The sequence below is a fragment of the Engystomops pustulosus genome, chromosome 10 (genome assembly GCF_040894005.1).
Source record: "Engystomops pustulosus chromosome 10, aEngPut4.maternal, whole genome shotgun sequence".
Taxonomy (NCBI): Eukaryota; Metazoa; Chordata; class Amphibia; order Anura; family Leptodactylidae; genus Engystomops; species Engystomops pustulosus.
In genome coordinates this window covers 94,760,425-94,773,563 of record NC_092420.1, presented here as the reverse complement: position 1 = coordinate 94,773,563, position 13,139 = coordinate 94,760,425, and the positions used below count along the sequence as shown (strand labels likewise).

Genomic DNA, 13,139 nt, shown 5'->3' with positions numbered 1-13,139 from the left:
ATGCTCCATTCACATCCGGAGCTGCATTTAGAATTTCCCAAGCCATAGGAAAGCCTTGCTGCTTCACAGTTTACTGTAAGACCTCTGCTTGCTGTGTGTGTGTGTGTAAACTTTTTAACTGGTTTTACATTACTTTATGTCTTTATACTCCAGTCCCTTCCAGAGCTGCATTCAGAATTCCTCAGCGCGATTATCCTTGCTGCCCGTACAGATACTGTATAGCAATGGTGGCAAACCTATGGCACAGGTGCCAGAGGTGGCACTCGGAGCCATTTCTGTGGGCACTCAGACCATCACACCAGGTCAGAGTTCACCAAATAGGATCAAATCGACCAAATCTTCCTGCAGTACCAGGCAACTAAAGAGATGCTGCGCTATCTTTGCATTATCTTTGGAGGTCCTCCTGCTGGACCCACCATTCTTCCAGTATAGAGAGACCCTGGAGAGAGGCTACAATGAGAGTCTGAATTTGCCCTCCTTCTTTCAACTGTATTGGTGGCCTCAGGGGGGCGATACAATTGAAAGATGTAGAAGAACAGGTGGCAATAAGTTAGTGCTTAAAATGCCACGTTGGCACTTCATGGTAAATAAGTGGATTTTGGTTGTAGTTTGGGCACTCCAAAAGGTTTGCCATTACTGCTGTATAGTGTGTACAGAGGAAGATTGCAACATTGTTATTTACAATTCATAAACATAAGAGTAAATATTTTCCTTTTATTTGCATTTTTGTTACTTCATGTCTTATTCTCCAGTCACAGCCAGAGCTGCACTTAGAATTTTGCTTCTCATAGGACAGTGATGGCAAACCTTTTAGAGGCTGAGTGCCCAAACTACAACAAAGACCCGCTTATTTATCGCAAAGTGCCAACACAGAAATGTAATTTGTGATTTATACTCCCTTCTCTGTCATAGTTTTCATTGATACCAGCAGCTGAGGCACCGATAAAGCAGAAAATAGTCCCAGGTTGAGCTGTCACTTTAAAATAGCTCTGTGCACAGCAAGTCCTGGGCTGTCTGGGACTGCAGGAAGATACCTGGAGTCATCTCTGGTGATGGCCTGAGTGCCCACAGAAAGGGCTCTGAGTGCCACCTCTGGCACCAGTGCCATAGGTTAGCCATCACTGTCATAGGATATTGCTCATGCTTCGTTACCTATGCCGATCCTTTTCTGTGGCTCATAAAACGATATAAGGTTTTCCACTGCCCTGCAAGACCTCACTGCTGCTTGAAGTGTGTGTATGTCTTATGCTCCAATCACTTCCAGAGCTGCATTCAGAGTTATTCCTTCCATAAGTTATCATTGCTCTCTTAGTTTCTGTACTTAGCAATGTTTACTCCAGCTATTACCATCCCCCGGCTTCCTCGGCAATTGTGTAGTGAGCCCTCTGTGCGGTAGCTTCACAGGCTGTTACACTGTCTCCACTTTTCCCTCAGCACTTCCTCCTCCCACTTCCTGATTTAATCTCACACAGTGGAAGGGGGAAATTTGGCTGCACCGTGTAACAGCCTGTGAAGCTACAGCACGGAGGGGCTCTGGTAATACCCTAATGCACCCCTGGCTCATTAGCATCATTTTTAAAGTTGATTTTAGAAGAAAGAAGGCCATGGATAACAAATATAACAAGATCAAACAGTCCCGGTGCCTGGATCTAGGAGTAATGTACTTGGTTTATTATGATGGATTTTGATGGTAGATTTCCTTTTAAAGAGATATTCCATTTTTTATTTTTCAGGCCATTAAACTGAGGGAGTCGTGTAACTGCCCGGACCTCCCCTGCGTTGACCCCAGATTAGTTTTTGAGCTGAGTAGGAAGCAAATGCTCCAGAACCACAGAAACTCAGAAGCCAAAGTGATCAGCGGCGCCGCCCTGCAGGTGGATGACAGAGTCGTGCTCACAGCTGCAGTCAGAGGCGCTTAGCGGAGGGATGGTCGCTGTTTTATGCCGTTCCTCCCTTGTTTGTTTACGGATCCAAAACTCTAGTATTTTCATGGTCTTTCCTGATACAAAGCTCCAAATCCTCTGATCTCCTCAGACGTAGAAGTGCAGAATAGGAGATCATTACTACAAGTATTTCCCATCATGCATCTGACTTTGTAGAGGTAGAAAGCCGCCCAGAGGGGTGTGATGTGGTCCTATAATTCACTGGACTGGTACCAGAGCTCCCCCTAGTGGTGGCTCCCGTTAGCCTGCGTTTATCATGTAGCTCTATGACGTGAAGCGGAGGAGGCGGGGAACAGGAACATTTAGCACAGACCCCCCCTAATAAGGTAGCGTGCAGTGGACCTTGGAAGTGCACTGGACCTTGGAAGTGCACTGGACCTTGGAAGTGCACTGGACCTTGGAAGTGCACTGGACCTTGGAAGTGCACTCTTAGCATAAAACTTTCCCCGCCCAGAGATGCTAAAAATGTTTGTTACTCAGGGTGTTCAGGGCTTGAGCTGAATGTGCTGCACTTTGGGAATGGTCAATATAGCTGCAATCTGATTGGTTGTTACCTGCAGCTTTGAGGAGGTGTAAAATAATAGCGCCCCCTTATGGTACAGTACAATGAATGTAACATGAGGAGTCTGCGGCCTGGGATAACACAGAAGTGCACCCCCGGCCTTATATCTGCAGGTAGGTGGTTGTGTCTATACATTGTATCATGTAACAGAACTTTATTAACCCATTGCAGTCCCTGTGACATCATCAGGTTACTTCCCACAAATTACTTTACTGATGCTTTTCTATTTCTCTACCTTGTTACGTCACGTCTTCTACTCCAGTCACATCCAGAGCTGCACATGGAGATTAGAGGATGTCCCTTCTGTCCTCGGCTCTTGTACAGAGCACAGTCTGCTGCTTTGTATGATGGGAAATGTAGTATTTGTACAGTGATGAGCCGCTCATCTGCAATGCATTGTGGGATCTACTGTCTTATTATGAACGCAGCTCTGGATGTGACTAGAGTACTTCAGATTTGCTGATACCTGAGGATGCATTTCCAGCAATGATGTGCTTTACTGTATGAAGGATTTGTTCTATTTTTCTAGATTTTTATAAATTCTGGCCAATTAAAGGGCCGGTAGCAACATCTGAACCATAAACTGAAGAATCTGAACCACAACATTTCATGTTTTCTGCTCGTTACAATTTCAATACATTTTTGCCGATGTTCGGTTTGTCTTGCTCCTATAATTTGGGTTTTGTGGGGTCATATGGGTTAAGTGACCCCTGAAAGATCCAATCAGGAGCCACGCAGACCCCTCTCCGCCAATCACATGACTTATTATGTACAAGAAGAGTTTAATAAACCTGTTTATTACTGACCCAGTGTCTGGTTTTGTCACCCAGCTTTCCCAGGAACAGATAAGTGTTAGCCCTGAATATAAGGGTGTTTGCTTTAATGTTTAATTTTTCAGGAGCTAAATGTGGATGACCTTTAGGACCCTGGGGAGACGCTCTGGTTTATCACACAGGGGCTCCAGGGGGTACAGGCTATGACTGTCCTACGGATGCCGAGACCTCTAGATCTACGTCCATATATGTGACTGCGCCTGGTGCCGGGATTAACAAAAAAAATGCACTAAATTAAATTCAATGAAAAGTGACATAAGAAATAGACTTATAATTATCAATTCAAAAGGAAAAATATAACAAATATTCAAATAAATAATAGAAAATGACTAAAAATCTCATTAAAAATCAATAAAACAAATACATAAAAATTCAACAAAATAAATAAAAATAAGCTAAAATGAACAAAAATCTCAGATAAAAGTAAAATAATAAATAAATATAATAAATCAAAATTCTAGAAAAATAATAAACAAAAATTTGAAAATATAATAATAGATAAATAAGAAAATTGGAGATTAAAAATAAATTTTAAAAAATAAAAATCCTGATGCAGCCTAAGCAGCGCCGCAGCAGCTTCAGACGTACGAGGAGACACAGGACCTCGTCTTTACATCTTTTGAGGTTCAAAGCGAAAACGTGGAAAGGTTGCATCCGCCGCCTGTGAACATAATCAGCCCCGGCGTGTAATCCCTCGGCGACTCGTTAGAGCCGAGCACCTGATCCGACAACATGAGCGATCGCCCGACGCGTCTGGCCCGTCCGTGAGCGCCGCTAATAATGGCTGAGCTTACACACCTGTTACTAGAGAGATTTCTATTTGATCAGAAAAACGGCGTTTAATATTCATAAGGAGACGGCTTCATGAATATTCAGGAGGATTGTGGGTAATGAATCCCGCCGTCCTGTCGTGGACCTTCATTACCGCCGCACGCACTTCGCACAAGGTTATGTGTGAGGGGAGGAAAGTTCCAGACCAATTACTGCGACCGCAGAGCGGGGAAGGGACGAGACGCAACAAGCGTTACATTGTAGTCACACAGAGTGCGGCAAAATCCTGCAAGTTTCCAAATGTTACTAGAGATTTTCTATCCATGCGACCAGTCCTATGCTCCAGTCACATCCAGAGCTGCATTCAGGATTTCTTTTAGTTATTTAGTTGTACTGTGGCATCCTGTCCTATGCTCCAGTCACATCCAGTGTGGGCATCATTGTGACTACTGGCTCCTGGGGGCATCATTGTGACTTCTAGAGCATTACTGTGACTATTGGTTACTGGGGGCATCCCTATGACTACTGGCACGTCACTTTGACTACTGGGGTGTCACTGACTACTGGATACTGGGGGTATCACTGTGACTCCTGGCTACAGGGGGCATTTCTGTGGCTTATGGCTCCCGGGGGCATTACTGTGACTACTTGGGGCATCACTGTGATTATTGGCTCCTGGGGGCATTACTGTGATTATTGGATACTGGGGGCATTACTGTGACTACTGGGGGCATCACTGTAACTACAGACTCCTGGGGGCATTACTGTGACTACTGGCTCCTGGGGGCATCACTGTGATTATTGTCTCCTGGGGGCATCAATGTGACTATTGGCTACTGGGAGCATTACTGTGACTGCAGGCTCCTGGGGGCATCACTGTGACTGCAGGCTCCTGGGGGCATCATTATGGCTACTGGCAAAACTTACTATTAATGAAGTATTGATGTTTAACCCTGTATTCTGCTACCAAATAATCTTACAATGGCAGATAAAAGAATCTGCTGTAGTATTTAACCAGAAGCCTGATACAACTTTTATGCAAATGGGGAAGCGGGTGCCGTTAAAGACTACACAGCACAGCAGTGTCAGGACAGCCCTATCCCAATACTGGAATTTAAATCCATATATCACAGTCCTGCTGCTACTAACAATATACGTAAATGTGTGATTACACATCTCTCCAGGGACATTCCTAAAACTGGCTGCAGAGAGCTCAGAGCACAGCAGTGTGAGGACAGGCCCCCACTGCACTTGGAGAAGCTACAATCCTTGAATATAAATCCATATATCACAGTCCTGCTGCTACTAAAAACATACACAAAGGTCTGATTACACATCTCTCCAGGGACAATACATAACACTGGCTACAGAGAGCACAGAGCACAGCAGTGTGAGGACTGATTACACATCTCTCCAGGGACAATACATAACACTGGCTGCAGAGAGCACAGAGCACAGCAGTGTGAGGTCTGATTAGCTATGTATTAGGTATGATAATGATTCCCTATAGTACATGACAGGAGCCAAAGCTTTGTATTCTGTTACAGGATTTGGGGAATTTTGAAACTAATGGATCCCCTTTTTACCGTGCCTTGGCAAGTGCTTGTAGATTAGGGGGCACATTGGCAGCAAACTCCATTAGTCCTGAACAGGCGGGCACTCGGCCTCAGGCAGAGGAGTCTGATGTCTGGGAGATAAATGGGCGCTGGGCTCAGTCCGCTGCCACGTCTTGTGCTCTGCAGCTAATTATATAAAGATTCAATGCAGGACACCACCAGCAGCAGATCCATCATACTTTACTCTTACTGGAGTGTTGCAAAGTTTGACAAGCGTATAGAGTTTACACAGGTCCCGCACTTTAATGAAAACGTTTTGGGGGATTTTTTTTTACTGTCGCAGTCAGAGCTGATGCCAGGTTTTACAATGATGGATGAAGCCGCCGCCAGGATCTCATGTGCAACGTTTACCAATGCAAAGCAAACACAGCGGCTCCAGGGGCAACATGTGTACAGACCCCAATATATAGTATTATAGATGTATTACACTATATCACAGGCAGCATTATAGTAGTTATATTCCTCTACATAGGGGGCAGTATTATAGTAGTTATATTCCTGTACATAGGGGGCAGTATTATAGAAGTTATATTCTTGTACATAGGAGGCAGTATTATAGTAGTTATATTCCTGTACATAAGGGGCAGTATTATAGTAGTTATATTCTTGTACATAGGGGGCAGTATTATAGTAGTTATATTCCTGTACATAGGGGGCAGTATTATAGTAGTTATATTCTTGTACATAGTGGGCAGTATTATAGTAGTTATATTCTTGTACATAGTGGGCAGTATTATAGTAGTTATATTCTTGTACATAGGGAGCAGTATTATAGTAGTTATATTCTTGTACATAGGGGGCAGTATTATAGTAGTTATATTCCTGTACGTAGGGGGCAGTATTATAGTAGTTATATTCTTGTACATAGGGGGCAGTATTATAGTAGTTATATTCTTATACGTAGGGGGCAGTATTATAGTAGTTATATTCCTGTACATAGGGGGCAGTATTATAGTAGTTATATTCTTGTACATAGGGAGCAGTATTATAGTAGTTATATTCCTGTACGTAGGGGGCAGTATTATAGTAGTTATATTCTTGTACATAGTGGGCAGTATTATAGTAGTTATATTCTTGTACATAGTGGGCAGTATTATAGTAGTTATATTCTTGTACATAGGGAGCAGTATTATAGTAGTTATATTCTTGTACATAGGGGGCAGTATTATAGTAGTTATATTCCTGTACGTAGGGGGCAGTATTATAGTAGTTATATTCTTGTACATAGGGGGCAGTATTATAGTAGTTATATTCTTATACGTAGGGGGCAGTATTATAGTAGTTATATTCCTGTACATAGGGGGCAGTATTATAGTAGTTATATTCTTGTACATAGAGGGCAGTATTATAGTAGTTATATTCTTGTACATAGAGGGCAGTATTATAGTAGTTATATTCTTGTACATAGGGGGCAGTATTATAGTAGTTATATTCCTGTACGTAGGGGGCAGTATTATAGTAGTTATATTCCTGTACGTAGGGGGCAGTATTATAGTAGTTATATTCTTGTACATAGGGGGCAGTATTATAGTAGTTATATTCCTGTACGTAGGGGGCAGTATTATAGTAGTTATATTCTTGTACATAGGGGGCAGTATTATAGTAGTTATATTCTTGTACGTAGGGGGCAGTATTATAGTAGTTATATTCCTGTACATAGGGGGCAGTATTATAGTAGTTATATTCTTGTACATAGGGGGCAGTATTATAGTAGTTATAGTCTTGTACATAGGGGGCAGTATAATAGTAGTTATATTCTTGTACATAGGGGGCAGTATAATAGTAGTTATATTCTTGTACATAGGTCGTAGTATTATAGCAGTTATATTCTTGTACATAGGGCTTAGTATTATAGCAGTTATATTCTTATACATAGGGAGCCGTATTATGGTAGTTATATTCCTGTACATAGGGGGCAGTATTATAGTAGTTATATTCTTGTACATAGGGGGCAGTATAATAGTAGTTATATTCTTGTACATAGGGGGCAGTATAATAGTAGTTATATTCTTGTACATAGGTCGTAGTATTATAGCAGTTATATTCTTGTACATAGGGCTTAGTATTATAGCAGTTATATTCTTATACATAGGGGGCAGTATTATAGTAGTTATATTCCTGTACATAGGGGGCAGTATTATAGTAGTTATATTCTTGTACATAGGGGGCAGTATTATAGTAGTTATATTCTTGTACATAGGGGGCAGTATTATAGTAGTTATATTCTTGCACATAGGGGGCAGTATTATAGTAGTTATATTTTTGCACATAGGGGGCAGTATTATAGTAGTTATATTCTTGTACATAGGGGGCAGTATTATAGTAGTTATAGTCTTGTACATAGGGGGCAGTATAATAGTAGTTATATTCTTGTACTTAGGGGAAGTATTATAGTAGTTATATTCCTGTACATAGGGGGCAGTATTATGTAGTTATAGTCTTGTACATAGGGGGCAGTATAATAGTAGTTATATTCTTGTACATAGGGGGCAGTATTATAGTAGTTATATTCTTGTACATAGGTCGTAGTATTATAGCAGTTATATTCTTGTACATAGGGCTTAGTATTATACTAGTTATATTCTTGTACATAGGGAGCCGTATTATAGCAGTTATATTCTTGTACATAGGGGGCAGTATTATAGTAGTTCTATTCCTGTACATAGGGGGCAGTATTATAGTAGTTATATTCTTGTACATAGGGGGCAGTATTATAGTAGTTATATTCCTGTACATAGGGGGCAGTATTATAGTAGTTATATTCTTGTACATAGGGGGCAGTATTACAGTAGTTATATTCTTGTACATAGGGGGCAGTATTATAGTAGTTATATTCTTGTACATAGGGGGCAGTATTATAGTAGTTATATTCTTGTACATAGGTCGTAGTATTATAGCAGTTATATTCTTGTACTTAGGGGGCAGTATTATAGCAGTTATATTCTTGTACATAGGGGCAGTATTATAGTAGTTATATTCTTGTACTTAGGGGGCAGTATTATAGCAGTTATATTCTTGTACATAGGGGCAGTATTATAGTAGTTATATTCTTGTACATAGGGGGCAGTATAATAGTAGTTATATTCTTGTACATAGGGGGCAGTATTATAGTAGTTATATTCTTGTACATAGCGGGCAATATTATAGTAGTTATATTCTTGTACATAGGGGGCAGTATTATAGTAGTTATATTCTTGTACATAGGTCGTAGTATTATAGCAGTTATATTCTTGTACTTAGGGGGCAGTATTATAGCAGTTATATTCTTGTACATAGGGGCAGTATTATAGTAGTTATATTCTTGTACATAGGTCGTAGTATTATAGCAGTTATATTCTTGTACTTAGGGGGCAGTATTATAGCAGTTATATTCTTGTACATAGGGGCAGTATTATAGTAGTTATATTCTTGTACATAGGGGGCAGTATTATAGTAGTTATATTCTTGTACATAGGGGCAGTATTATAGTTGTTATATTATTGTACATAGGGGGCAGTATTATAGTAGTTATATTCTTGTACATAGGTCGTAGTATTATAGCAGTTATATTCTTGTACTTAGGGGGCAGTATTATAGCAGTTATATTCTTGTACATAGGGGCAGTATTATAGCAGTTATATTCTTGTACATAGGGGGCAGTATTATAGTAGTTATATTCTTGTACATAGGGGGCAGTATTATAGTAGTTATATTCCTGTACATAGGGGGCAGTATTATAGTAGTTATATTCCTGTACATAGGGGACAGTATTGTAGTAGTTATATTCTTGTACATAGGGGGCAGTATTATAGTAGTTATATTCTTGTACATAGGGGGCAGTATTATAGTAGTTATATTCCTGTACATAGGGGGCAGTATTATAGTAGTTATATTCTTGTACATAGGGGGCAGTATTATAGTAGTTATATTCTTGTACATAGGGGGCAGTATTATAGTAGTTATATTCTTGTACATAGGGGGCAGTATTGTAGTAGTTATATTCTTGTACATAGGGGGCAGTATTCTAGTAGTTATATTCTTGTACATAGGGGGCAGTATTATAGTAGTTATATTCCTGTACATAGGGGGCAGTATTATAGTAGTTATATTCCTGTACATAGGGGGCAGTATTGTAGTAGTTATATTCTTGTACATAGGGGGCAGTATTATAGTAGTTATATTCTTGTACATAGGGGGCAGTATTATAGTAGTTATATGCCTGTACATAGGGGGCAGTATTATAGTAGTTATATTCTTGTACATAGGGGGCAGTATTATAGTAGTTATATTCTTGTACATAGGGGGCAGTATTATAGTAGTTATATTCTTGTACATAGGGGGCAGTATTATAGTAGTTATATTCTTGTACATAGGGGGCAGTATTATAGTAGTTATATTCTTGTACATAGGGAGCAGTATTATAGTAGTTATATTCTTGTACATAGGGGGCAGTATTATAGTAGTTATATTCTTGTACATAGGGGGCAGTATTATAGTAGTTATATTCCTGTACATAGGGGGCAGTATTATAGTAGTTATATTCCTGTACATAGGGGGCAGTATTATAGTAGTTATATTCTTGTACATAGGGAGCAGTATTATAGTAGTTATATTCTTGTACATAGGGGGCAGTATTATAGTAGTTATATTCTTGTACATAGGGGGCAGTATTATAGTAGTTATATTCTTGTACATAGGGAGCAGTATTATAGTAGTTATATTCTTGTACATAGGGGGCAGTATTATAGTAGTTATATTCTTGTACATAGGGGGCAGTATTATAGTAGTTATATTCCTGTACATAGGGGGCAGTATTATAGTAGTTATATTCCTGTACATAGGGGGCAGTATTATAGTAGTTATATTCTTGTACATAGGGGGCAGTATTATAGTAGTTATATTCTTGTACATAGGGGGCAGTATTATAGCAGTTATATTCTTGTACATAGGGGCAGTATTATAGTAGTTATATTCTTGTACATAGGGGGCAGTATTATAGTAGTTATAGTCTTGTACATAGGGGGCAGTATAATAGTAGTTATATTCTTGTACATAGGTCGTAGTATTATAGCAGTTATATTCTTGTACATAGGGCTTAGTATTATAGCAGTTATATTCTTGTACATAGGGAGCCGTATTATAGTAGTTATATTCTTGTACATAGGGGGCAGTATTATAGTAGTTATATTCTTGTACATAGGTCGTAGTATTATAGCAGTTATATTCTTGTACATAGGGCTTAGTATTATAGCAGTTATATTCTTGTACATAGGGAGCCGTATTATAGTAGTTATATTCTTGTACATAGGGGGCAGTATTATAGTAGTTATATTCCTGTACATAGGGGGCAGTATTATAGTAGTTATATTCCTGTACATAGGGGGCAGTATTATAGTAGTTATATTCCTGTACATAGGGGGCAGTATTATAGTAGTTATATTCTTGTACATAGGGGGCAGTATTATAGCAGTTATATTCTTGTACATAGGGACAGTATTATAGCAGTTATATTCTTGTACATAGGGGGCAGTATTATAGTAGTTATATTCCTGTACATAGGGGGCAGTATTATAGTAGTTATATTCTTGTACATAGGGGGCAGTATTATAGTAGTTATATTCTTGTACATAGGGGCAGTATTATAGTTGTTATATTCTTGTACTTAGGGGGCAGTATTATAGCAGTTATATTCTTGTACATAGGGGCAGTATTATAGCAGTTATATTCTTGTACATAGGGGGCAGTATTATAGTAGTTATATTCTTGTACATAGGGGGCAGTATTATAGTAGTTATATTCCTGTACATAGGGGGCAGTATTATAGTAGTTATATTCCTGTACATAGGGGACAGTATTGTAGTAGTTATATTCTTGTACATAGGGGGCAGTATTATAGTAGTTATATTCTTGTACATAGGGGGCAGTATTATAGTAGTTATATTCCTGTACATAGGGGGCAGTATTATAGTAGTTATATTCTTGTACATAGGGGGCAGTATTATAGTAGTTATATTCTTGTACATAGGGGGCAGTATTATAGTAGTTATATTCTTGTACATAGGGGGCAGTATTATAGTAGTTATATTCTTGTACATAGGGGGCAGTATTATAGTAGTTATATTCTTGTACATAGGGGGCAGTATTGTAGTAGTTATATTCTTGTACATAGGGGGCAGTATTGTAGTAGTTATATTCTTGTACATAGGGGGCAGTATTATAGTAGTTATATTCCTGTACATAGGGGGCAGTATTATAGTAGTTATATTCCTGTACATAGGGGGCAGTATTGTAGTAGTTATATTCTTGTACATAGGGGGCAGTATTATAGTAGTTATATTCTTGTACATAGGGGGCAGTATTATAGTAGTTATATTCCTGTACATAGGGGGCAGTATTATAGTAGTTATATTCTTGTACATAGGGGGCAGTATTATAGTAGTTATATTCTTGTACATAGGGGGCAGTATTATAGTAGTTATATTCTTGTACATAGGGAACAGTATTATAGTAGTTATATTCTTGTACATAGGGGGCAGTATTATAGTAGTTATATTCTTGTACATAGGGGGCAGTATTATAGTAGTTATATTCCTGTACATAGGGGGCAGTATTATAGTAGTTATATTCCTGTACATAGGGGGCAGTATTATAGTAGTTATATTCTTGTACATAGGGAGCAGTATTATAGCAGTTATATTCTTGTACATAGGGGCAGTATTATAGTAGTTATATTCTTGTACATAGGTCGTAGTTTTATAGCAGTTATATTCTTGTACTTAGGGGGCAGTATTATAGCAGTTATATTCTTGTACATAGGGGCAGTATTATAGTAGTTATATTCTTATACATAGGGGGCAGTATTATAGTAGTTATATTCTTGTACATAGGGGGCAGTATTATAGTAGTTATATTCTTGTACATAGGGGCAGTATTATAGTAGTTATATTATTGTACATAGGGGGCAGTATTATAGTAGTTATATTCTTGTACATAGGTCGTAGTATTATAGCAGTTATATTCTTGTACTTAGGGGGCAGTATTATAGCAGTTATATTCTTGTACATAGGGACAGTATTATAGCAGTTATATTCTTGTACATAGGGGGCAGTATTATAGTAGTTATATTCTTGTACATAGGGGGCAGTATTATAGTAGTTATATTCCTGTACATAGGGGGCAGTATTATAGTAGTTATATTCCTGTACATAGGGGGCAGTATTATAGTAGTTATATTCCTGTACATAGGGGGCAGTATTATACTAGTTATATTCCTGTACATAGGGGGCAGTATTATAGTAGTTATATTCCTGTACATAGGGGGCAGTATTATAGTAGTTATATTCCTGTACATAGGGGGCAGTATTATAGTAGTTATATTCCTGTACATAGGGGGCAGTATTGTAGTAGTTATATTCTTGTACATAGGGGGCAGTAT

The 13,139-nt window shown here is 38.9% G+C and overlaps 1 protein-coding gene across 2 annotated transcripts in view; it reads left to right on the top strand.

Moving 5' to 3' along the window:
* Nucleotides 1–3,310, top strand: part of OMA1 (OMA1 zinc metallopeptidase) — a 40,134-nt gene extending 36,824 nt beyond the window's left edge. For both annotated transcript variants that reach the window (XM_072128897.1, XM_072128896.1), the window contains exon 9: nt 1,734–3,310. In XM_072128897.1, coding sequence (XP_071984998.1) covers nt 1,734–1,919 — 186 coding nt within the window. In that variant the 3' untranslated portion in view covers nt 1,920–3,310. The remainder of the gene's footprint in view (nt 1–1,733) is intronic.
* Nucleotides 3,311–13,139: the final 9,829 nt, after the last annotated feature.